Raw genomic sequence first — 25,733 nt, 5'->3', positions numbered from 1 at the left:
ATGCTGAATGGAAATATTTAGGGGACACCCCTCCAAGTCCTTAATGGGGCCGTTTGACAAAAACTGAAAGGGTTCATATTGTTTAGAACATTATTCTGACTATCTTTTGTTCAGTATTGCTTATCAAAATATTCCCCCTTTTCGAGATATAAAGCCTCAAAGATTTAGCATTCTGGCCCCTTGTGACCCCTTATTACGTAACATATGATCAGAATCTTATCAGATATTGTTGTAAATCGTTAAGATAAGGATCTTTGCTTCAGTAATGTATTACAAATTATTGATCGTTAAAGAATTATAGATGAAAGACTTTTGGCCCCTCTGAGCCCCTAATTTGAGGGGTCAGCCCCTTTTTCTTGAGATCAAATAAAAGATCTTGTGATTTTGAAGACTTTTTGTTCAACAACTATTCAGAGATTTCTTTTCGTTATGGAGATATGCTGAATGGAAATATTTAGGGGACACCCCTCCAAGTCCTTAATGGGGCCGTTTGACAAAAACTGAAAGGGTTCATATTGTTTAGAACATTATTCTGACTATCTTTTGTTCAGTATTGCTTATCAAAATATTCCCCCTTTTCGAGATATAAAGCCTCAAAGATTTAGCATTCTGGCCCCTTGTGACCCCTTATTACGTAACATATGATCAGAATCTTATCGGATATTGTTGTAAATCGTTAAAATAAGGATCTTTGCTTCAGTAATGTATTACAAATTATTGATCGTTATAGAGTTATAGATGAAAGACTTTTGGCCCCTCTGAGCCCCTAATTTGAGGGGTCAGCCCCTTTTTCTTGATATCAAATGAAAGGTCGTATCATTCTGCACAACTTTTCTTCTATATGTTTTAACAAATTCTTAACAGGTATGAAGATATGAAAGAAAAGGTGTAAAATTTTGTGAGATGTTTCTGAGACATTTTTTGAGCCCTACCGAGCTTCGGCGCCTTTTGCGCTAGAGAGATTTGGACACCTGCCTGCAAATCTACCAACCTTCCCCTACCCTCACTGAAAATCTTGCCTCAATATCGTAAGTCGTTTCGGAGGAGTTTCCAGGACAAGCCGACCCTCTAAAAATCAGAAAATCCTAATTATCTCGAGATAGAAAGTGACGTCATCAACGAAAAAAATTTCCAATAAGGTTCAGATCAATACCTATCAGACCTGAAAGTTTCATGAAAATCGGCCAAGATGTTTTCGAGAACTTGCGTGCACAAAATCGGTAAGAATAATAATAATAATAATAATAATAGGGAAAAAGAAACCGAACGAAAACAATAAGGTCTTCCGTTGGAGACGGAAGACCTTAATAATAATAGGGAAAAAGAAACCGAACGAAAACAATAAGGTCTTCCGTTGGAGACGGAAGACCTTAATAATAAGAAACAGAGTAAAAACAATATGTTCCCAAACTTCGTTTGGGGAACATAATTACAGTTAACTTTACAAGTTTTATTGTATAAAAATTCCACAAACATCTCAAATAAAACAGTTATAAAACATGCAATTCTGGAACGAGGAATGTGAAATCCTCGAATCATATTGTACTTTTGGAATTGGAGAAATTTGGAGATCAACGCTTTCCTAGCATGAAGTATCTCATAATTAGGGAGTATCAAATTGGGAACGTCTCGTAATTACCGTTTGTTGCATACATGTAACTAAGAAACCACCGTGCGTTTGTTTAGCAATTATAATTATTTGATTTCAAAGTTAAAATGTGAAACCATTATTCTCAAATATTTTTCCCTTAAATATTCTGACTATTAATAAATATTACTTAAATTTTACACTTACACAATGTTAAATTTCTGTAGTTTGCATACGAATATATGAGTCAGTCTGTGTACGAATTAGTTATAGGTCGGCGTAATTTAATGAATATTCATGAACTCAAGCGAGAAATATCAATAACGGCAAATATCAGGAATTAAGCTCTGTGTCCATCAACAAAATATCTTTGAAATAACTTGAGAGTATATCTTAACTATGTGCATTTTTTTTTTCAAACATTGAATCAACCCTATTTTCATTATTTTTACTCTGCAAAAATTGCCGCTAGGGTCCCTGTGATTTTACACTGTTGTTATTTATAGCCTAAAAGCAGCAGCAATAGCCTGTGGCTATAAATAGCCACCGTCTAAAACGGTATGGATGTGAGTAGTTTTAACAGGTATGGATGTAAGTAGCATTACTAGGGAATAGCATAACAGGTAATGGATGTGAGTAGCATTAGCAGGTTATACAAATAGATATTATATCTTTTGTAGTTTGCTCGGAGCTACAGCAATGGGACCCCTATTGACTGTAAATGGCTTTTAGTACAGACAGACTACCCATGGCTACTTCCAAAAACTATCAAAAGTCTAACAAAACTGGAGGAAGTATATGAAATTTTGGACATGTACCTCTGGTTAAGGTATTGTACAATTCATTTTACTGGTAACATCAATGGCAGATTTATAAGGAAAACAGGCCTGGCATTTGAAGAAAAAAATCACCATAATGGGCACTATTCACATACACACACACACATGTTTATGTAGGTCAAATCTGTTTTAAGAAATCACCTGTGGGAACCAGTAAAAGTGACTTTTTTGCAGAGATGACCTTTGAATAGAGGTTCATCTTTTCCAAGAAAATTCTGATTCAATTCATGACAGTTCTGTGTTTTGCAATACTCCATCCTACAATATTAAATATTATAGGGTTATTGAACTTATATAATAGTGTTGTGTTTTGCATGCACCGTGCCTAAATAGTAGTCAGGATATGATACATGGTGCACAAGCCAGGGGCATGCAAAACATAAAACTATTGTTATTATTATGCTGACTGTTGTATAAAAATGACAATATTTTCTTTTCCAATGTTTCATCACCTCTTACAAACATGTTAGTGCACCCCTATTATGACGTCACATCATGCTACATGTACATCATAATCTTTTTTTAATTTTGAGTGTTTTATGCAAAAATGTATAATGTACAGATAATTTCAAAAAATTTAGTTGAGTGAAGGGGAAAAAAAGCAAGAAACTATTTAAGAACAAATTATTTTGTTTATTTTTTTCTATTAGTGTCAAATATTTGAAACTAAGTTTATATAGGGGAAAAAAAGCAAGAAACTATTTAAGAACAAATTATTTTGTTTATTTTTTTCTATTAGTGTCAAATATTTGAAACTAAGTTTATATATATGGAAATACAATGTTATAAGTAATGGCATCTGTGGCGTTATTGGTAGCACATCGGACTGACAATCTCGAGGTCATGAGTTCGATCCCCGGCATGGGCGCACACTGGGTGGTGTCGGATTTTCTTCAGAAAAAGAAACCATTCACTATTTCAGCATAGTATGTTTATGCTATATAAACCCTTAGAACACTATGCAAAAATAGTTGGGTATTGGTTATATAGAGACAAACTGACAGGAAGCATAATAAGGTGAATATTGGCATGAGTTGGCTGTACAAATGCACGAGTTGTGAGTGCATTTGTACAGCCAATGAGTGCCAATATTCACCAATATAAGTTCAGTAACTCCTTTGTTGTATAGCAAAAACATTGTCCCATTAGTTTATATTGATTTTTTTAAAATAAATAACTGAAAATTAATGAGAATTTTCAGTATCAGTGTCAGCTGTCCTGAAAGTGTTCAATATCACATTATTCCAATGACCCTACCAAGCGTTATAATTTGCTTATTTAGATTTTTATTTAGGCTTTTAGGTACTAAATTAATAATTTTAATTTTGTGTGAAATTAGACACATCTAACTTAGCTGCCACTATTCATCATAAATATTGCCATTAGCGGTTGACCACATTACATATTTTGTTTATAACAGGGTTTTTCATGTTGAACACTCACATTCGGAATGTTTTGAGACATATATGTATAGCAAACTCAGCGTTTATTAAAATGCCAAGATACTGAACGCTGAAATTTTCTAGACCTCAAGTAGTTTTTAGCTCACCTGAGCTGAAAGCTCAAATGAGCTTTTCTGATCACCTGTTGTCTGTCATCCATCTGTCTGTCCATCCATTTGTCTGTAAACTTTTCACATTTTCATCTTCTTCTCAAGAACCACTGAGCCAATTTTAATCAAAGTTGGTACAAAGCTTCTTTGGGTGAAGGGAAATTTAAATTGTTGAAATGAAGGGCCAAGCTCCCTTCCAAGGGGAGGTAAATAAGAAAACACAAAAATAGGGTGGGGTCATTAAAAAATCTCAAGAACCACTGGGCCAGAAAATCTGAAACTTATGTGGAAGCATCCTGATATTGTGTAAATTTTAAATTGTTAAAATCATGGCCCCAGGAAGTAGGGTGGGGCCACAATAGGGAATCCTAGTTTTTTCATTAAAATATATAGGAAAAATCTTTTTAAAAATCTTCTTCTCAAGAACCCTTGGGCTAGAAAAACTTAACTTATGTGGAAGCTTCCTGGGGTTGTGTAGATTCTAAATTGTTCAAATCATGGCCTTCTGGGGTAGTGTTGGGCCACATTGAGTATTGCAAGGGGGAAACCTGGTGAAGAACAGCAGGGCTAAAGTTACTCAGGTGAGCATTGTGGCCCATGGGCCTCTTGTTAATTATAGACTACATGTATATGTAAGACTCCAAAGCCCCTTGGTCAAACCAAAGTCCGATGATCTGCGCCAAACCACAATGATTTAGTGTGGAAATGGTTGCCAAAGTCTAATGTCTCATTTTCTATGAGACGCAATGCACTAAAGTGCGATGGTCTGACACACCAAAGTCCAATGGTGTGGTGAAGCAATCAACTTTTATGATGTCACAGTATTCAGACGTCAATTGTTGACACCGTTGTCCAGCATTCAAAAGCCAACAGTGTAGTATTAGGCCTAGTTCTCTACAGTTTGACTGATTTTTCTTATTGCTTGCACCCACTTAAGATATTTGCAGGGTTTGTCCTCACACACCACTTGACTGATAACGGTTACAGTGGCTTCAACATTATTGTTGACAAACCAGTCATGTAGAGTTATTCGTGTAACGTGCATGATTGTTCATGTAACATGAGAGATCCTTTGTGTATCAGGCTCAGTCGTTTGCGGTTTTAATCCTGTGTGATTGTATGGTAAGAAATGTGCAAATTTTGTTTTGTAAGTTTTTATACGCCCGTCTTTAGACGGGACATATTATGTTATGGCGTTCATGTCCGTCTGTCTGTCTGTTAGCTTTTCTCGTGTCCGGCTCATAACTTTAATACTATTAGGCCTAGGATTATCAAACTTTGTCAGCTGATACTTCTTGGGTAGAAGGTGTGTCGCGCACTAAAAGTAGGTCGCTCTGACCTTTAATTAAGATGCTATGGCCAAATATGGAAAAATCCTGTCCGGCTCATAACTAGAAAACTATTAGACTTAGAATCATCAAACTTGGCCAATTTATGCATCTTAGGTAGAAGGTGTGTCGCGACCTATTTCAAGGTCACTGTGACCTTTAATTTACGTGAAATTTAAAAATAAAACTCTCTTTTTACTATTAGATTATACAATCCCAAAAAATGCAAGAGTGTTGCAGTATCCTTATTAAAAATATGTTAAATCAAGAAAATACTTATTTTTTCATTATATACTTTACAGCAATCTATAACAAATGTAATGTTACAAGAGAAATTCCACCTCTCCCATGGGTGTAATTATCAAGCACTGGTCAAGGAGAATTTGATAACAGAAAATTGCATGTCAAATTAGAGAGAAATTAGTGTTGAGTGTGAGGAGCTAACTGGTAGAGCATCTCTGATCAAGCAGGTGTTATCTATATCTCTTGAGAACTGGGTAAAAAGAATCAGCCCTGTTGGATTAAATAGTTGGCTAGCCTAACTTTGAAAATGAATTTGGTGAACAGTAATTAAAACTTATATGATATTGTATAATAAATTAATTTGATATTGTATAATAAACTAATTGATATTGTATAATATAATTAAAACTAATTATACTTGGGGGGGGGGGGGGGGTATTGGAATCAGCATGCCCATTGTCTGTATGAATTGCAGCTTAAAACCAGTCTGACATTAAATCTAAAAATAATCAAGTATTTAAAAAAATGTTTTAATTATGGTAGATAGTCCCTACAAATCTAAGAGTAATGCAGGAACCTTATTAAAAATATTGCATCAAGATTACACAAGTTTTTTTCTTTTTATAAATGTTAGTAACAAATAAAAAGAAAATCTTTGTTTTCAAATTTAATATCAGAATGACATAAATATGCATTTTTATTGCACTACAAAGCAGATAGTATGTATAGATCCATTCATCCTGGGAGTAATGAGTGGACATGCATCCAGTTAAAGATTAATTAATGAGTTCAGTGTAGGAAGGCTAGCTGTCTCAATCATTTCTGTTAGAGGTTCTCTGATCAAGCAGCTCTTATCTGTATCCTTTGAGAATTAGACAGAAGAACTGCTTGTCAGTTTATAGCATATGTCATTTGATGGCCAGCCTTTTATTTTTGATATACCATAAGTTTTGGAAGATAGGACGATACTTTTTTTCTCAGAACTGCTGGGGTCGTCCAATTTAACGAATCGACCTATCTAAGGCCCAAGTTTACGAAAAATGCCCCAAAATCAGTAAAATTTACGTCAATTTTAAAGCAAATCTGTGCCATTTTTGTATTTTTTAAAATTACTTTACCGAGGAAAAAAAACGATAAAGAATTAAATATTTATTCCATTGATTTCTTACAAAATAAGTTCCATTAAATGTCCGTCGATGTACAAAAAAACTTATTATATCAATAATTTCTCAAAGTATATTTACAACATGCTGTGTCCATCTTGTAAAGTTGGAAGTCGCAATCGTTTACTAAAAATAAAACCGCAACCGTATCAAAGTTTAAAATACGGAGGAGTTTTCACAATCGCAATTGAATTTTTTTTTTTTACCATTTATTTGTAACGATTAATTGAAATAGTATACCTTAATATTTTTTCATTGTCTTGTGATATTTATTTAAATGTAAAATGTGTGAAATAAAGTGTTGCCGGTAAATTCCTAAAATTATTTACCAAATATACCGCTAGTCATAACTTTTTTGTTTTATATCAGTATTAGTGCTGTGCATCATTGAACAAACAAAACTGTGAAATTCCTGATGACTGTTAAATTGTGAATGTACTCTCAATTAAATTTATTTTTTACAACAATATCTCAAGCAAAATTATAGCATGTTAATATGATTAATTTCAATTGCTTACTGTTACATGTAATAGTCATTTGCGTGTTTTAGCAAATCCCTGGACAAGAAATATAAAAATGGCAGTCATCGCACTTAATATTGTACCCCGGTAAATAATGTCGGAATAAAAGAATGTGTCCACGATGTACTAAAATGGAAATGATTATTGTCTGATTTCGGGTATTAACCTAATTATAGCTGTTGTATACTACCGTATTTATGTGTTTAACGACGGAGTCAAACAACGACGGTGTTGAACAGGCAAGTTGGAGAAAATGCGTTATATCACAATTCAAGGAAGTTTTAACTATGTTTGTGTAAAACACTATTAAAATGCTGTACTCATAAAAATACCAGTTTTTTTTCTTCATATGTTAATATCACGGGTTAAGTTAAAGACCTTTACATGTTCTGATACGTAGTTTCTATGTAAGAATCTCTAGAAAGTCGTTAAACAAAGCCTTGTCCTATCTTCCAAATCGTCCTATCTAAGGATTTTTTAAAAATTATGGCTGAAAATGAGCCTTTCGACCTATATACCCCATCGATATATACCCCAAAACTTACGGTAATTTGATATGGATTAAGTTGTTAAGACTAAATTGATATTGCTTAACATGATATTTTTAATTAATTTTTTGAAAATATCAACAAATTCAGAGTATCATGTCTCACAAATCTGAAAGCTAACACAACCAGTTGAAGATCTATAATGTAATATTTGTTATAATTAATGCCTACACCACAGGAGATGTATAAACAAATATTAGAGGAATGGAAAAATCCTTGAAATCCTTGTATCAAGGTTGACATGATTTTTTTGCACTCTAAACTGTTTATGACAATTGAACAATATTTGACGGGCGTATCATGCTGTGGCGGGGCACTTTATTATCGGAATGTAATTTGTTCAACAAGCATTGTGCTTGTCTGTTAAAGAAATGAAGCACGATTTACATAATTGAATGAACTAATTATCGCTAGTACATGTAAATAAGCAATAAAGTAATTTGTACAATACTAAACAGCATAAGCTGTTAATTTCATTTCATAACCTTCGATAAGATACTTAGTGTTCTCTCCGCTTGACTCGCCGCTAGGTGACGCTATAAATAGCCATATAAAGTCTCCCTATAGAAATTTACTCATTCTTCGATTTGGCTCATGAGTGACACTTACCTGGAATTGTTACGGTCCACTACACTTCGTGGTGTCCGTGTTCATTTGTTTTTTACGTTTTTCCCTCGACCTTGGTTTTATGAGGAAACATTCGGATGTATTGAGCATACCAGACAGTTCCATGTCCTTCTCAAACTGGTCGAGAGAGCAGACTAGGCGTTCTAGGTCGAGTTCGCCGGCGAATTCAAGAGAACACGTTTCTCGACATGGTCGCCATTTTGATAAAGGTGAAACCCCTAGTAGTGGGCACACCAAAGCTCAAACTCACAGTAAGAGTAGAGCGAAGAAAAGGAGACACTCTAGTTCGAGTTCTGGCTCCAGTTCAGATTCTTCAAGTTCTGACGGTTCTAGGAGTAGCAGTGATTCTAGAGCTTCTTCTCGTAAGTCACAGAAGTCGGGTTCGGAATTCATTAATTCCAACACCGGAAGTAGAGAAAACGAAAGTAGCACCTCAAAACCAAAAAAGAAGTGTAACGTCAGAAACGATTGAAGTTTACGAAAGATTTGACATTAATAACGATGTAAAAGGAGAAAAATTTGACAATGAGTTGAAACAGTTTTGTCAGCCATTCTTTACTAAATATTTCAGTGACGAAACCCTGAAAACTAAGATCTTGGACAAGTATCCAATACCCGATGCAGGTGATCTTTTCAAAGTGAAAAAATTAGATTCTTTTATCAGTCCTTTACTGGAAAAGAAAAACAAACAGTTTGATAAAGGAGCTGACAAAGGGGCACAAAATATTCAGTCGAGAATTTACAAAACCTTGGGGCCTCTTTCTAAGTTGTGGGGCATTCTAGAAGATCTGCGTGCTGCCTCTGGGGAGTCTCATGAAGTTGATAACGTTGACGTGACCCACATGTGTTCTTTGCTAGAACAGTCTGTTTGTTTGATTGGCCAAGCAAGTGTAGCAGTTGATCACCATCGCAGAGTCAATGCGACGGTGAAAATTACAGGAGATTACAAGAAGGCTAAGGCCATTTTGGATGAAAATGCTGAAGCTTTAGAAACAAGCGGGAGTAAACTGTTTGGTGATAAATTTATAAAGATCTTAAAAAAGACAGGGAAAAGAAGAAAAGAGGCTAACGAGGTAGTTGATGCTTTTCAGCCAGAGAAAAAGAAAAGAAAGAAGTCAACTTTTTACAATCGACCTTCTACTTCCTATACCAGTTACGGGAATAAGCAAAGGTTCAGACAGCCCTTTCAAGATGGGCCCTCCGCCAGATTTTCGGAGGGCAAAAGATACAGGTTCAACAGACCTAACCAGAGTTACAGAAAGAAGTCGGACAGGTATGGACAATATACCTCAAAATTTAGAAAGGGAAAGAACTCTTACTTATGCAGAAGAAGCGTTAAGCTCATTTTCTGTAGTAGTTCTAAAAAAATCGGAAATTTTTCCAGAAATTCTGGGTTTAAATCTACAGTTGGTAGATCAAGAAAATGTAATCCCTGTTGGGGGGAGGCTAAAGTATTTCATAAACAATTGGCAAAGAATAACAAAAGATCTAACAATTCTAAGAACAGTTCAGGGAGTTTCTTTAGATTGGATAAGTCATCCAGTTCAAGAAAAAATTCCTCATCCCCCCGTTTTAAGCTCAGAACAAGAAAACATTCTTCAAGAAGAAATAACAAGTTTGCTACAGAAAGATGCAGTAGTAAGAGTTACTTCCCATCAATATCAATTTGTCAGCAACATGTTTACAGTCCCAAAGAAAGACGGGGGACATCGACCCATAATAAATCTAAATCCATTAAACAGATTCCTTCTTTATCAACATTTCAAGATGGAAGGTCTGTTCATGGTTCAAGATTTAATGGAAAGGGGTTTTTACATGTGCAAAATAGATCTGAAAGATGCATATCTGACAGTCCCAATCAATCAAAGGGATCAAAAGTTTTTGAGATTTCTATGGAGAGGGGAGATGTTTCAGTTCCAGACACTTCCATTCTGTCTGGCCTCTGCTCCAAGAATATTCACAAAACTTTTAAAACCAGTAGTAGGTCTTCTAAGAAGGTTAGGAATAAAACTCATAATCTACTTAGACGACATACTTATTCTAGCCAGAAACATGTATCTCTTACAGATGCTTGGTTTCATGATAAACTGGAAAAAATCTATATTAGACGCAGTCCAAGAAATTTCTTTCTTTTGGGGTTCGAAATAAGCTCCGTAAATATGCTCTTCAGATTACCAGAAGAAAAAGTGCAAAAAATAAAAGAAAACTGTACACAAGTTCTGAAAAAAGAAAGTCTGTCTGTCAGGGAAATGTCCCAGTTGATAGGAAAATTAATTTCAACAATGCAGGCAATAATTCCAGCAAAATTACAATGTCGATGCATGCAAATGACTCAGATCAAGGGGTTACTAGAAAACAAACATTACGAAGCAATGATTCCTATATCAAGTGGGGTAAAAACAGAACTAAGATGGTGGATAGATCAGTTAGAAATTTCAAATGGGAAATCAATCATTGCTTCAAATCCCTCAATGATTCTCACATCAGATGCCTCAGACCTAGGATGGGGGGCCACATACGAAACTCAAAGCACAGGAGGGTTTTGGTCCCCAGTAGAGAAATCCTATCACATAAATGCAAAAGAACTCCTGGCAGCTTTTTTGGCAGTTCAATCATCTGCAAAATCAAAAAGAAATATTCAAATTTTAATAAAAATAGACAATATAACAGCAGTAGCACACATAAACAGATTGGGCGGAACAAAATCTGCATTACTAAATCATCTGGTAAAACAAATATGGGATTGGTGTCAAGTAAATCAAATCTCCCTAGTAGCAGAATTTATTCCCGGATCTCTGAACACAAAAGCAGACTGGGAGTCAAGAAATCAGCAAGATTCAGGGGATTGGATGTTAGACAAACCAATTTTCAATCAAATTATGAATCTTCTAGGGTGGTGCAAAGTAGACCTTTTTGCCTCTCGTCTAAACCATCAACTTCCTCAATATTACAGTTGGAAAGCAGACCCAGGGGCCAGGGGGATCAATGCTTTTCTACATTCTTGGAAGGGAATGAAAGCTTACATATTTCCCCCCTTCAGTCAGATAAGCAAATGTTTAGGGAAGATAAGGGAGGAACAGATAGAATCAGTAGTACTGATAGCACCAGTTTGGCAAGCTCAACCCTGGTATCCTCTTCTGTTAGAAATGTTAATTCACAACCCAGTCCTTCTTCCACCATATCCCAAACTGTTAACATCTCCAACAGGCTTACCTCATCCTCTCACATCAGACAAATCCCTTCATCTAGCCGCATGGATGGTTTCGGGGAACACATACAAACAAGGTCTCTTTCTAGAGAAGCTGCCTCTTTACACTCCCAAGCATGGAGACCAGGAACTAGAGCAGCTTACAAAAGTGCCTGGGGAAAGTGGGTTGGCTGGTGTGGTTCAAAGTCATTTGATCCAATTCACTCCCCTCTGGAACCTATTCTAGAGTTTTTAACTGTTTTGTACAATGAGAACAAACAGTACAGGACAATTAATACCTACAGATCTGCAATTTCCAAAAACCATGCTCTTGTAGAGGGTCAACGTGTAGGACAACATCCTTTAATTGTTACTCATATGAGAGCTATTTTCAATATGAGAACCCCAAAACCAAGATATCAAGAATCTTGGGATGTAGACATTTTACTCAAGTTTATTGATAACTTAGGTAATAACAGAAGCTTTTGTCTGAAAAAGTTATCGTGTAAATTAGTGGCATTACTTGCTCTGACCTCGGCTGGCAGAGCCTCAGAACTTAACCAGTTGAATGTGAATTTCATGATAGATTCTGGTGATTGCATTTCATTTAAATTGTCTAAACCTACAAAGACTTGCAAGCCAGGGAATCCTTTACATTCTATTGTATTCACTGCTTTTGAGATAAACACTTTATGTGTGGTAGAATGTATTAGATCTTATATAGAAAGAACAGTTGATTTTAGACATGTTTCAGACAACATAGACAGATCCTGGTTGTTACTGAGTTATGTAAAACCACATCACCCAGTGACAACTAGTTCTATTTCTAGATGGTTAAAAACCATAATGGCTGAAGCTGGTATTAACACTGACCAGTTTAAAGCTCATTCCACTAGGTCAGCTTCAGTATCAAAAGCTTATTTGGCAGGAGTTTCTGTTTCTGAAATTATGCAACAAGCTCATTGGGCTAAGGAGAGTACCTTTGCCAGGTTTTATTGTAAACCAGTACACAAGTCGAGCTTTCAAAATTCAGTATTGAAAAGGTAATAATAAGGGCTTTAAAAGAACACTAAGTATCTTATCGAAGGTTATGAAATGAAATTGTAGATTTCATAAGCACACGTAGTGTGTGCAATGGAATCCTAATTTCATGAATAACCTGAGATAAGATATGAAAGTGTTCCCACCCACCCTTCCCATTACCTTTTGATTTTGTATTGCATTGGTTATATCACTGTCTGATATTAACTCATCACTGTCTGATATTTTTCAGATCATAAGAAGACTGGACAATTATAAAGAAAGAAGAGATTTCTTTGTTGAATATAATTGTGATTTGAATAAATCAATCTAAGAGTTTACTTCATTTTAGTTTTTCCTTACAATGTAAGGTTTACGTTGTACTCCCTCACCAATTCGAAGAATGAGTAAATTTCTATAGGGAGACTTTTTATATGGCTATTTATAGCGTCACCTAGCGGCGAGTCAAGCGGAGAGAACACTTTCATATCTTATCTCAGGTTATTCATGAAATTAGGATTCCATTGCACACACTACGTGTGCTTATGAAATCTACAACTTTTTATGATAAGTACATCAAAAATGTATATCTTTACAAAAAATAAACAATTCCCAATGCTAACATAAATATTTAGGTGCCGAATGTACACGACATGAATGTCAGGATTACTTTTATCAGTGTTTATCCCTGATTACTTTATTTTTATTATTTCTGCAAATGAATTTATTGTAAAAAAAAATAGTTGAATTGAGAGATTCACAAATGGATGAACAATGGATATGGTTTAAATTCATTTTTTATGCCTTTTTTTATGCCCCCTCCCCCCTCTTACTGCATATCATAAATCCACTAGAATCAAAACTCAAGGCCCACCTGTATCATCTGATAGAACATGCAGCAATGGATCATAAATTACATCCTTACATATCAAAAAGATAAAAAAAAAATTCAATTTTCCTAAATCAAAGAATTACGTATATAATCATTTATAATCGAAAATAACTACAGGGGCTGACAAATAGATTTTTTAGGCACTTGTTCAAGGGCAAGTGCATGGTCAAAATTCGCTTGCCCTACCTGAATATTTGCTTGTCCAACTATGCATAAATGCTATTATCATATTTATATATATTAAAAAAAATGGAATACAAATACTCAGTACATGTAGATCTGCAAACCCCTGTACAAAGCTTTACATCTATGACTTGCATATAGATTTTATTTTTCCAAGTCACTTGCCCATGGGCAAGTGGATGATAAAATTCCACTTGCCCAACCTTAAAATTCACTAGCCCCAGGCGTTGGACAGTGGGATTTGTCAGCCCCTGAACTATTAAGTCTTGTTTAGTTTCAAATAACCATTTCTATTTTTTTTTTTTCAGTTTTCCAAAGTCGATAAATTGCATCAATAATTATTTGTAATCTAAAATAACTATATCAAGCCTCATATCATTTTGAAAATATCCTCTCCTAAATATTTTTAACTATTTTACGTGATGAATCATGCATTTGCATTAGCAATCGTGAAAGATCATGTAATGTGTAGAATCATGTATGTGATAGATCATTCTAGTAACAGCTAGGTTTAATCGTGTGTTAATCATGCAGAATTGTTCGTGTAACGTGATTGTTTGTGCATGTTGTAAGCAATAACGTTGCAGCCACTGTAGTCCTTGCACACCTTAATTCGAGTGATTATTGGATAATATTGCACTCACCTGGGAGATTAAGGGTTAGTTTTTGCATACTATGGACTATATAGGGTTAGTCTGGCACCCACCAAAAAGATTTAGGTTGGTCCTTGCACTCTATTTGACTGATTAGGAGTAGTCTCTCTCCCAACCAAGATATTTAGGTTAGTTGTTGCATACTGTTAGAGCTATAAGAGATAAGGGTTAGCCCCGGGACCATTTGGGAAAATAGGACTAGTTGTACAATTAAATTTTGGCATATTCTAGTAAACCATTAAATTCACTTCCATAATCGTATATTTAATACAGTCATGTATTCATTTTTATTCATTTCAAAACATAGGACTGTGGTGTGGCGCGGCATCCCAATTTGGGGCAGTAGCACTTTGACGTCATAACCTTTATTTGCATTTATTTTCAGACTTTTTTCAGACTGCACCATCAGACTTTAGCGTGTTAAACCTTTGGGATGACCATTGAACTTTGGAGTCCCATCGCACTTTCGAGTCTTACATATATATTAGCTATATATATATATATATATATATATATATATATATATATATATATATATATATATTATATATACAGTGGCGCCTCGTTTATCCGGACGCCTCTGTCCCCAACGAAATCGTCCGGATAAATGAATCGTCCGGATAATTGAATCACATATCAAAAAGCACTCTCTATATAAGCATGTATATATGCACATTCTTGTTTCAAATGTGACAGCAAAGAAAAAAAAGCTTTTAAATTATATTTTGGTTAATTGTTTTAAGAGCAGTAATTGATTAATGAAAAAATATAGTAAAATGTAATTTACACAATAAAAAAAATGGATGACCAATTTTATGCCGAGACCTCCTTTTTTAATTCACCTTCTCTTTGACATGTGACTTCATGGGTTGAGCAAATTTTGATCTACTGTTGTTTTATTTTGCCATATATTATAATTATTGAAACTTATATGATATGACAGAACTGTTCAGCACCATCATTGAAAATGTTCAAATATAAACTATCCCGGTATATTCCCCGTATATTCATTACACAGGGTTACTGTAAAACTAATAAAACAAAGTATTAAAAAAACATTCGTAAACACAAGCCATCTTCATAATTATCAATATTATTTTTTTCTACAGACGCTAAGTTTGAATTTCGATCCTTAAAAAATACCTTGAAAAACGTAATCAACTTCTGTATGTAACGCCAGTTTTATATGTTATGGACGTTTGTAAACAGTAGTACATTAAATAGAGGTATTTCTTCTATTATGTACCTTTCTATACTGTCTTGTGGGAAAAAAAGCGTTTCAAATACAGTTACGTTTTTTAGAAATGGAACATCGTATTTTAAACTAACGTAATTGACATGATAAAGAGCATTACGAAATCGCTCGTTATTTATTGTTCATTTTATTTACAACTCTCCAAAATTCTCCTGAATTTAGCGATGTATATAAGGTTAGCAATATGATTTTGAACGGATTATTATTTAATTAATGCACAGTGTCAGCTAAATTCTTTGAGCTTCATAATAAAGATAAACGTGGGATTGAATTGGGGTAAACACACGCTAATTATAGACGCTATTGTTTGTAGGTCACAGGTAACCGCCTTCAAATTGACTGCATTGCCAATGTTTTTACAACAATTAACACGAATGCAAGATAAGTGTGAAAATGTCGTTTTTGAAAAATTACCGTCCGGATAAACGAGTCATTTTTCAATGAACTATTATGTTTTGTAGTAGAAATTGACCGTCCGGATACGGAACGCGAATTTCCGGATTAATGAGACAAAATAACGTGGAAAAAATCGGTTCCCAAAAAATATCGTCCGGATGGTGAAGCGTCCGGATAAATGGCGTCCGGATAAACGCGGCGCCACTGTATATAAACAGTGTTTAAAACTTTTGTCCTAATATGCATGGTTTCTGAGAAGGTTGAGTTCAAGCTTATCATAAATTTGATGAATCCATGAAATTTATGTTGAATCTAATACCAATTTATATCTTTCTGTCCAAACATTAATTAATTTTTATCAGGAGAGATTATTTCATGCAATGAATAAAAAATAATATTATTTGTCTGAAGTGCATAAAAAAAATGCACGTAGTTATGCAAAATAAATAATTCATTTTTCTGCTTCCTTTTTCACACCCTTGTTTGAGTTTTGTAAAAAAAAAAAAAAAAAAAAAAAAAAAAAAAAAAAAAAAAAAAAAAAGAAGTTTGTTAAATAATATATGTGCTTATCAAATGGTTTTAATTAGGTTAACTTTTTTCTGTCCTGACCATGCTAGACCAATTATTTACATTAGAAACAAAAAAATCGGTCACATGATTGGACAAAATGGTTGCTATACAAGGAAAAATGGCAATTTCGCTTGAATTTGTTAAATGCTGATTGCGTTACGCAGGTGACTGGTTAATACAGTTAAATTACATAGGAAATTTCATTGGGAGAAAACAAAATAACCTCACAGGACATGCATGCAGGTGAATGCTGGGTAAAGGTGACCACTATGACAAGTTTGACTATATATCCTTTTTAGCTCACCCAGTGCTTAATAGCCATTGCGTCCATTGCTGTAAAAGGAAGCTTCCCAATTAAAAATTGACTTTTTCCATTTAAATTTAGGTAAAAATTCACAAATGACAAACGGATTGTATTTTTCAGTGCTTTTTGTATTAAAGTAGTATGGGATACCTCCATGTTATGACGTATTTCCGTTTGAAGTATTGTTTTGATTTGCGTTTTGTTTTGAGTGCTTATTATTGGGTCAAAATTTGTAGATACACCGATGAAAAGAACACTCTGAAGCTATTTCAATGCAAGTTCTCACAAGTCAGCATTTTAAGTAAAAATAGACCAAAAAAATCGCAAGTATATAAATTTACTTATATTTGTACAATGGACATTTAAAAAGCAAACCCCTGTTAAAGATAGTTTCAACATTGCTGCTTTTGAACACTTTTAAGCAAAAGCTGTATTTCATTTGGTTGAGTAAGTGTACAGCACCTTGTGTGCGATGAGGCATGGAAGAGTCCGATTACTTCACATTGTGCTGAATTTTCACCAATCAAATATCACATTGACCAGAGCTGGACTTCTTTGTTATTTAATTCAAGAAGTAACTGTTTGGTCACAAATCAGCTAGCTGTTGTGTATAGTCCCAAAACGTTTAGATGAATGCAATTGCTCTGAACAAGACACGTCCTGGAAAGTGATTGTTCATGCATTGTTTTCAAAACAGTTCAAAGTTGAAAACTACAAAGTGCGATTTTTTTAATATGGTTTGGAAAAAATGCTCATCATTTCTGAAATAGCACCCAGGTTTTTTCAACCCTTGGAAAATAAAGAAGGATAACTCTTCCGCTCGGATCTTTTAATTCAAAAAATTTTAAATGCATTTTATATTTTCCATCTATATATATATTTTCAATTTGTTTATTTCAGTTTGCTAACATATTAAGATACATTCTAATTGTAGACTTTCATGAAATGTTATCCGTTTGTTTTCAAGAAATAAAGTTTTCCCAGTTTTTTTAGGCTTATTTTTTGTTGAAAATTAAAAAAATACTAAGACATATTTCTTGTCATTTTTGTTTTTATATACACTTTATATTTATTATTTAGTAAACGCCTGCCTATAATATTAAGCTTATGAAAAAAGAATTATACAAGAAAAAAAATCATTTTTGTATTTCTCATTAAAATAATTGAAAAAAATTATTAAAATTACAACTTAACATACTGAAAGGTGGGGGTATTTCAAATCCTCCTAATTTGGGTATATAAATGTACAAATCTTAATCCCCTGGGGTAAGGTAGGGCCACAATGGGGAATCAAATTTTTACATTGGAATATATAGGAAAAACCTTTTAAAATCTTCTTCTTAAAAACCAGTAAACCAGAAAAGTTGAAACTTACATGGAAGTCTTCTGGGTTGTGTAGATTCTAAATTACTCAAATCATGACCCCCGGGGGTAGATTGGGGCCACAATGGGGAATCAAAGTTTTACATTAAAATATATAAGAAAAAATCTTTAAAAATCTTCTTCTCTAGAACCACTGGGCCAGAAAAGCTTAAACTTACAAGGAAGCATCTTGGGGTAGTGTGGATTCAAAATTGTTCAAATCATGACCCCAGGGGTAGGATAGGGCCACAAAGGGGAATCAAAGTTTTACATTGAAATATATTTAGGGAACACCTTTAAAAATCTTCTTCTCAAGAATCAGTAGGCCAGAAAAGCTGAAACTTACATGGAAGCATCCTGGGGTAGTGAAGATTCTAAATTATACAAATCTTGACCCCCCAGGAGAAGGGTGGGACAACAATGGGGATTCAAATTTTTACATTGAAATTTACAGGAAAAATCTTTAAATATCTTCTTCTCAAGAACCACTGGGCCAGAAAAGCTGAAACTTACATGGAAGCATTCTTGGGTTGTGTAGATTCTAAACTGATCAAATCATGATCCCCAGGGGTAGGGTGGGGCCACAATCCATATTACAAGGGGAAAATCTGGTGACGAACAGCAGGGCCAAAGTAACTCAGGTGAACATTGTGACCCATGGGCCTCTTGTTTGTCTTCAGTAAACTTTTCACATTTTTTACTTTTTCTCAAGAACCACTAGGCAAATTTCAACCAAGCTTGCTGTAAAGCATCCTTGGCTGAAGAGGATTTGAAGGGCCTTGGCCTCTTTCAAGGGGAGATACATAGGAATAAGCGAAAGTTTAATGGCATCTCCTCCTCCAGAACAAAGGGGCCAGTAAAGATGAATCTTATGTAAGAGCTTCATTACCTAGTGTAAATTCAAATTCGTTTAAATCATGCCCCCAGGGGTAGGGTGGGGCCACAATGAGTGATCAAAGTTTTACATGGGAATACATAGGAAAAATCTTTTAAAATGTTCTCAGGATGATTAGTTATATTTATTTGGAAGCATCCTCAGGTAGTGTAGATTCATATTTGTTCAAATCTTGACCCCCTGGGCAAGGAAGCACAATAAGCAATCAAAGTTTTACATAGGAATTTACAGGATGAATCATCAAATCTTAATAACAACAAAACCTTTGGGGTCACAATGAGCGATCAAAGTTTTACATAGAAATTACATTCTCCTCCTCAAGAACAGTAATGGTATGACTAGTCATATGGAAACATCCTCAGGTAGTTTGATTCAATTTTTGAGGATGAGGATATAGTGTAGATTAAAATTTGCACGGGGATTTACCCTGGGGCAAAGGGCGTGGTCTCAAGGTCACTTCAAAGTTGACCAAAAATTACATTTATTAAAATGTTGATATTTTGCTTACTATAAGGACTAGGATCATCAAATCTTGTCAGTTGATGCATCTAAAGACATCATATCATGTTGACTCAAAATTAGGTCACGGTGACCTACTTTTTAAATTTTACGGCCATTCTTTTTCAAAATGACTTAGAGGCATATTTTGAACAGTTTAAGGCCTATGATCATCAAACTTTGTCAGTTGATGTATCTTGGGTCCTGGGAGTATGTCAACTAAAAAGTAGGTCACCTTGACTTACTTTTTGAATTTTATGGCTAATCTTTTTCAAAACAATCAAGGTCATTAATTCAAATCCCGAGAGGTTTAAAATCATTAAATCTTGTTAGATGATGCATCTTGGGACCATAAAACATATTTATTAAAAAGTAGGTCACAGTGAAAATATTTTGAAACTTGAAAAAAATATGAAAGTACAAAACACTTTTATAAAAAGTTTGTTGAAAAGATAACAGAGTCCCCCTCAATGGCTTTAAAGAAATGGGAGGAAAAACTTTCAATACATATTAATGAAAATAAATGGAAAGACTCTTTTTCTTTACCCTATTTAATAACAAAGGACACAAAGCTTCGATGTCGGTTTAAGCTTTTACATCAAATAATTTTTACAAATAGCAAACTTATGAAATGCAAATTATCTGAAACAGAACTTTGTTCTTTTTGCCATGATACTAAAGAAACAATTATTCATCTATTGTGCTTGTGTCCTTATTCCGTTACTTTATGGTCTAATTTAAGAGATAAACTTCGAAATGCATGTGGTTTAATTATTAAATTTACTGCTGAAGAAATCATATTTGGATATATTAAAAGTTCTAGTGAAACTGATTTCAGAACTTTGAACATAATTATTCTGGTTGCAAAGCAAAATATAATGAATTGTAAATGGAAAAATATAACACCGTCTTTTTATGCTTATTTGGAAGTACTTAGATATTATAGAACTATAGAGCTTTTTTCCTCCTTTTCTCTCTCTCATAAGAAAGCAGACATGATAAAGCAAAGTTGGGATTTTTTTAAAACATTTCTCAGTCAGTGAAGGTTTAAATGTTACGGAAAAAAATGCTGTCTATTTTTCAAAACTGTTCAAATGGATCTCTTTTATCTATCATGTAGAATATTTGTTTTTATGCCATTCTATTGTAGTTTTGGAATGTTTGTATAAAAATGCATGTTATGACGTAAATAACTATATGAATGACAAAAAAATTATCAAACAAAGGAAGCGTATGGTTATGATTAGGAAGAATGCCTCTTTTAAAATTGTGAAATTCATGGCCCCTGGGTCAGTTTATCAGAAGAAATTCAAGGCCCTTGGGCCTCTTGTTAGATAACTGAAGCCCTTCCAGACCAAAATTACGATGTGCAATATAATCAATATATTCCGGTATATTGTGATTTTTTATTGCGCGATACGTATCATAACATGGAGACTAAAATACCGTATTTTGTATGCAATGACTAATTCCAGAAATAATTATTTTTATCGTTCAAACTCTTGAATAACAATTACAGGAATTGTAGGAAATGTAAAACAATGGCATCCTAGCACCTAAACATGCTTCATTAAATAAATATATAAATAAAATTGAAAAAAGGGAAGTTTTGTTTTCACACTACATTTGTAAGAAAAATCATGGAAATTCATTTAAAATCATAGTAAAAATTGTATGAAAAAAATATCATGATATTATTATGATAATTTCGGAAAAAACATAATATATCGCAATACATTATTTTTGGCGATACCCATCCCTAACGAAATATTTATCTTGATGTATTGTAGTCTATATGTGTACCAAGACTTGATGAAAGCAGAACAGAACTAAAACTCAGCACAAACAAGTGGAGCTAAAACTCTGAAAATAATTAAATTTTTTTCATTTGCAGTAGAAATGAAACTAGATATCATTAGCTCTTCTGAGCCAAAGGCCATTTGTGTGGTGTGCGTTAACTTTTTTGGAAAATGGGCCATATCTCAAGAACCCCTTAGTAATTTTTTTTCAAATTTGTCACAGAGTATCCTTGGCCCAAGGGCTTTCATTTATACTAAAACTAGGGATGTGTCCCATAAACAAGGTGTGATAATTAGGGAAATAAAAACAAAAGTAGTGGTTGCTAAAAAATCTTCTTCTCAAGAACCACTGGACAGATTATCACCAAACTTATATAGAAGAATGAGGATATGTTGTAGATTAAAATTTGCAAGGGGAATTGCCCTTGGGCAAAGGGCATGGTCTTCAAGGTCACTTCAAAGTTGACCAAAATCTACGTTTTGTTTAATCTTTTTTATTTTGCCCACTATAAGGCCTAGGGTCATCAAATCTTATCAGTTGATGCATCTTCAGACCTCACATCATGTTGACTCAAAAGTAGGTCACGGTGACCGATGCAGTTTATGCATCATAAGACCTTGAAGTGCACCAACCAAAAAGTAGGTCACTGTGACCTACTTTCTGAATTTAATAGCTTATCATTTTCTAAACATTAAAGATCAATATTTCAGATACTAAGAGGTTTAGAATCATCAAACCTTGTAAGCTGATGCACTTATGGGCCTTAAAACAGATTTATCAAAAAGTAGGTCACAGTGACCTACTTTTGGAATTTTACACGTATTTATTTTAAAATTGTTTTAAGGGCATATTTTTGACACTATAAAGCATAGAATCATCAAACTTAGTCTGTCGATGCATCATGAGTCCTCGGAGTATGTAAACCGAAAAGTAGGTCACCTTGACCTACTTTTGCAATTTTATGGCTTAATTTAAATATTCCATATACCAATTGGCTTAGAATCATCAGACTTTGTCAGTTGATGCATCTTGAGTCCTCAAAGTGTATTGACCAAAAAGTAGGTCACAGTGACCTTCTTTTGCAATTTCATGGCTAAATTTTAATATTTCAGATACTAATTGGCTTGTAATTATCAAACTTTGTCAGTTGATGCATCTTGGGTACCAAGAGTGTGTTATCCAAGTGTGTTATCCAAAAGGAGGTCACCGTGACTAACTTTTGGAATTTGATGGCTTTTTCAGATACTAATTGGCTTAGAATTATCAAACTTTGTCAGTTGATGCATCTTGAATCTTTGTAGTGTATCAACCAAAATATAGGTCACTGTGTCCTACTTTTGCAATTTCATGGCTTAATTTGTAAATTTCAGGTACTAATTGGCTAGGAATCTTCAAACTATGTCAGTTGATGCATCTTGAGTCCTCAATGTGTGTCAACCAAAAAGTAGGTCACCATGGCCTACTTCTGGAATTTTAATGACTTTTTTGCTTACTGATTGGCTTAGAATCATCAAACTTTGTCAGTGAATTCATCTTGAGTCTTGGGAATGTATCAACCAAAAAGGAGGTCTGTGTGACCTACTTTTGCAATGTCATGGCTTGATTTGAATTTTTCAGGTACTAATTGGCTTGGATTTAAGAATTTTGTCAATTGATGCAATTTGGGTACCCGGAGTGTGTCAACCAAAAAGTAAGTCACTGTGACCTACTTTAGGAATTTGATGGCTATTTCAGATACTTATTGGCTTAGAATCATCAAACTTTATCAGTTGATGCATCTTGAATCCTCAGAGTGTATCAACCAAAAAGTAGGTTACTGTGACCTACGTTTTGCAACTTCATGGCTAAATTTAAATATTTCAGATACTAATTGGCTTGGAATTATCAAACTTCGTCAATTGTTGCCATGCTGACCTACTTTAGGAATTTCAAGGCTTTATCCTTATATAGAGGTTACCAAGAGCCTTAGAACAGATGAGATTATAAGTTGTACAATTTTCAGAAGAGCGATTCTAGACCCTTGGGCTCTTGTTTTTATTATAATGTTACTTCTCATTACAGCTTTAGGTTTGAGGAAATATTCTGTGACAGAGAGAGAGTCCAAGAAGTACAGAGTGAATTACAAACTGTTATCAAAGATGGAGTCGAAAAGTTGGGCGTTTTGCTCTCAAGGAAAAATGACTATAAAAAGGGGGCTGCAATTAAAGGGCCTTACATGAAGAGAATTAAAAGGATAAAGAAAGGATAAAAGGACAGATGAAAAGGAGGATACAGAGATAATGATTCTTAATGTAGTCATAATAGTTCTTCAGATGAAAATACTAATTATGCACATATATGTATACATATATAGAGGTATGCAGACATGTAGGAACTACATGAGGATTAGTGGGCAAAGTCGAAATTAATTACTTATAATGTTTTATATTTTTAGATCACCTGAGTCACTCAGGTGACCTATTGCTAACTGTTTTTGTCCATCATAAACTCCATTCTAAACTTCTTCTCAAAAACCAATGGAATAATTTCAATCAAACTTAACACAAAGTATCTTGGGTGAAGGGGATTCAAGTTTGTTCAAATGAAGGGTACATGTAGTACCACGTCCAAGAGGAGATTTAAAAAAAGCAAAAGTAGGGTGGGGTCATTTAAAACCTTCTCAAGAACCACTAGGCCAGATGAGATGAAACATTATTTAAAAGCTATATAGTTTATAGACATAGTTTATATGACATATTATAGATTCAAATTTATTCAAAGCATAGACCCCCGGGGAAGAGGATCAAAATTTTACATGTAAAAGTATATGAAGAAAAATCTTCATGACCCCTGGTGTTGGGTAGGGCCACAAAGGGCAATCAAAATTTTACCAAGGAATATATACAAAGTAAAATCTTTAAAAATCTTCTTTTTTATGAAGAACAGAAAAGCCATGATAATTCATATTAATATAATTCATATCAACAGGATAAATAGGAAAAATATTCAAAATTCTTCTCAAGACAAGCAGAGTCATGATATGATTTTTATTTTATTTTATTTTTAATGCAAAATGCACCCCTTTTTTTTAATGATGTCAACATCAACACACAATGACATTTACCTATCAATTAAAAATTTATTAAGAAACATTTTGTAATAATTTAATTTTGGTTGTAACGTGTCATTTGATTGGATAAAAAATTAATTTATATCATATTACCTGTGTTGCCTACATCATAATGACTTGCGTCAAAAACATGTCAATCTGCTTGCCGTTACATTTAAAATATGTACAATCTGAAGGCAGTTTTGAAGGGTAGATTATCTTATTTTCTACACTTAATAATTGAAAATTAAATTATAAGGAATAAATTTAATAGCTACCCAAGTTGTTGCTACTGGTGTAACCTGGGTTGGAACAGTTTACGCTTTTTTGTAAACTGTCCCAAGTTATACAGTATAAATTGGGTAGCTATTAAATTCATTCCTAATTAATCAATTAATTAATAATTAATTAAGAATGGATGGTTTACAATAAAGAGACTCGATGAAGAATGTCTGGAATGGTTTACTTAGAAAAGAAAAAAGTCTCAGAAGCAAACTTTGTCATGTAAAAGGTTAATGATTTATAAATTAATAAAAGCTTGAAGTGTGTGTGGTATTTTTTTTTTGGGGGGGGGGGGGGTTGAAAGAGATAGAAGGGATCCCCTAAATATGAAACATCTTTTTATGCAAAAAGTAAACATTTAACCCTTTGAAATAAAAGGCATCACAAGACTGGCAACAGTTTATTTAAGCTTACCTGAGCTGAAAGCTCAAGTGAGCTTTTCTGATCACATTTTGTCTGTGGTCTGTCCATCTTTCTGTAAACTTTTCTTCTCCAGAACCACTGGGCCAATTTCAAGCAAACTTGCCACAAAGGATTCTTGGGTGGAAGGGATTCAAGTTTGTTCAAATGAAGGGCCATGCCCTCTTTCAAAGGGAGATGATTAGGAATAAGTGAAAATTTGATGGCGTCTTTTAAAAATCTTCTCAAGAACCAGTGGGCCAAAAAAGTTTAAACTTATGTGAAAGCTTAATTACAAAGTTATGTGAAAGCTTAATTACAAAGTGTAAATTCATTTTTTTTTTTTTTGTAAAATCATGACCGCTAGGGGAAGGGTAGGGCAACAATGTGGGATCAAAGGGTGGGACCACAATTGGGGATCAAAGTTTAACATAGAAATATATAGGAAAAATTGTAAAAAAATCTTCTTCTCAAGAAAAGTAAGCCATGATTAGATTGACTGTATGTTGTTTAACGTCCCATTCGAGAATTTTTCAATCA

At 34.0% G+C, this 25,733-nt stretch overlaps 1 protein-coding gene and 1 pseudogene across 1 annotated transcript in view; both read left to right on the top strand.

Annotated features, from left to right (window-relative positions):
- The window catches only part of LOC133202545 (ATP-dependent RNA helicase SUV3 homolog, mitochondrial-like), a gene marked incomplete at its 5' end in the record, with an annotated part of 108,634 nt that extends 83,578 nt beyond the window's left edge, over window positions 1–25,056 (top strand). The window contains 2 exons of the mRNA XM_061338382.1: window positions 2,269–2,417; window positions 23,486–25,056. Coding sequence (XP_061194366.1) covers window positions 2,269–2,417; window positions 23,486–23,672 — 336 coding nt within the window. The remainder of the gene's footprint in view (window positions 1–2,268; window positions 2,418–23,485) is intronic.
- LOC133202379 (uncharacterized) lies at window positions 8,356–12,957 on the top strand (annotated as a pseudogene).
- Window positions 25,057–25,733: the final 677 nt, after the last annotated feature.

The sequence above is a fragment of the Saccostrea echinata genome, unplaced genomic scaffold, assembly GCF_033153115.1.
Source record: "Saccostrea echinata isolate AGI-Se365-2 ecotype Australia unplaced genomic scaffold, CSIRO_AGI_Sech_v1 ptg000047l, whole genome shotgun sequence".
Lineage (NCBI taxonomy): Eukaryota > Metazoa > Mollusca > Bivalvia > Ostreida > Ostreidae > Saccostrea > Saccostrea echinata.
The sequence above is the reverse complement of the archived record's forward strand: the minus strand, read 5'-3'. Positions and strand labels throughout refer to the sequence as shown.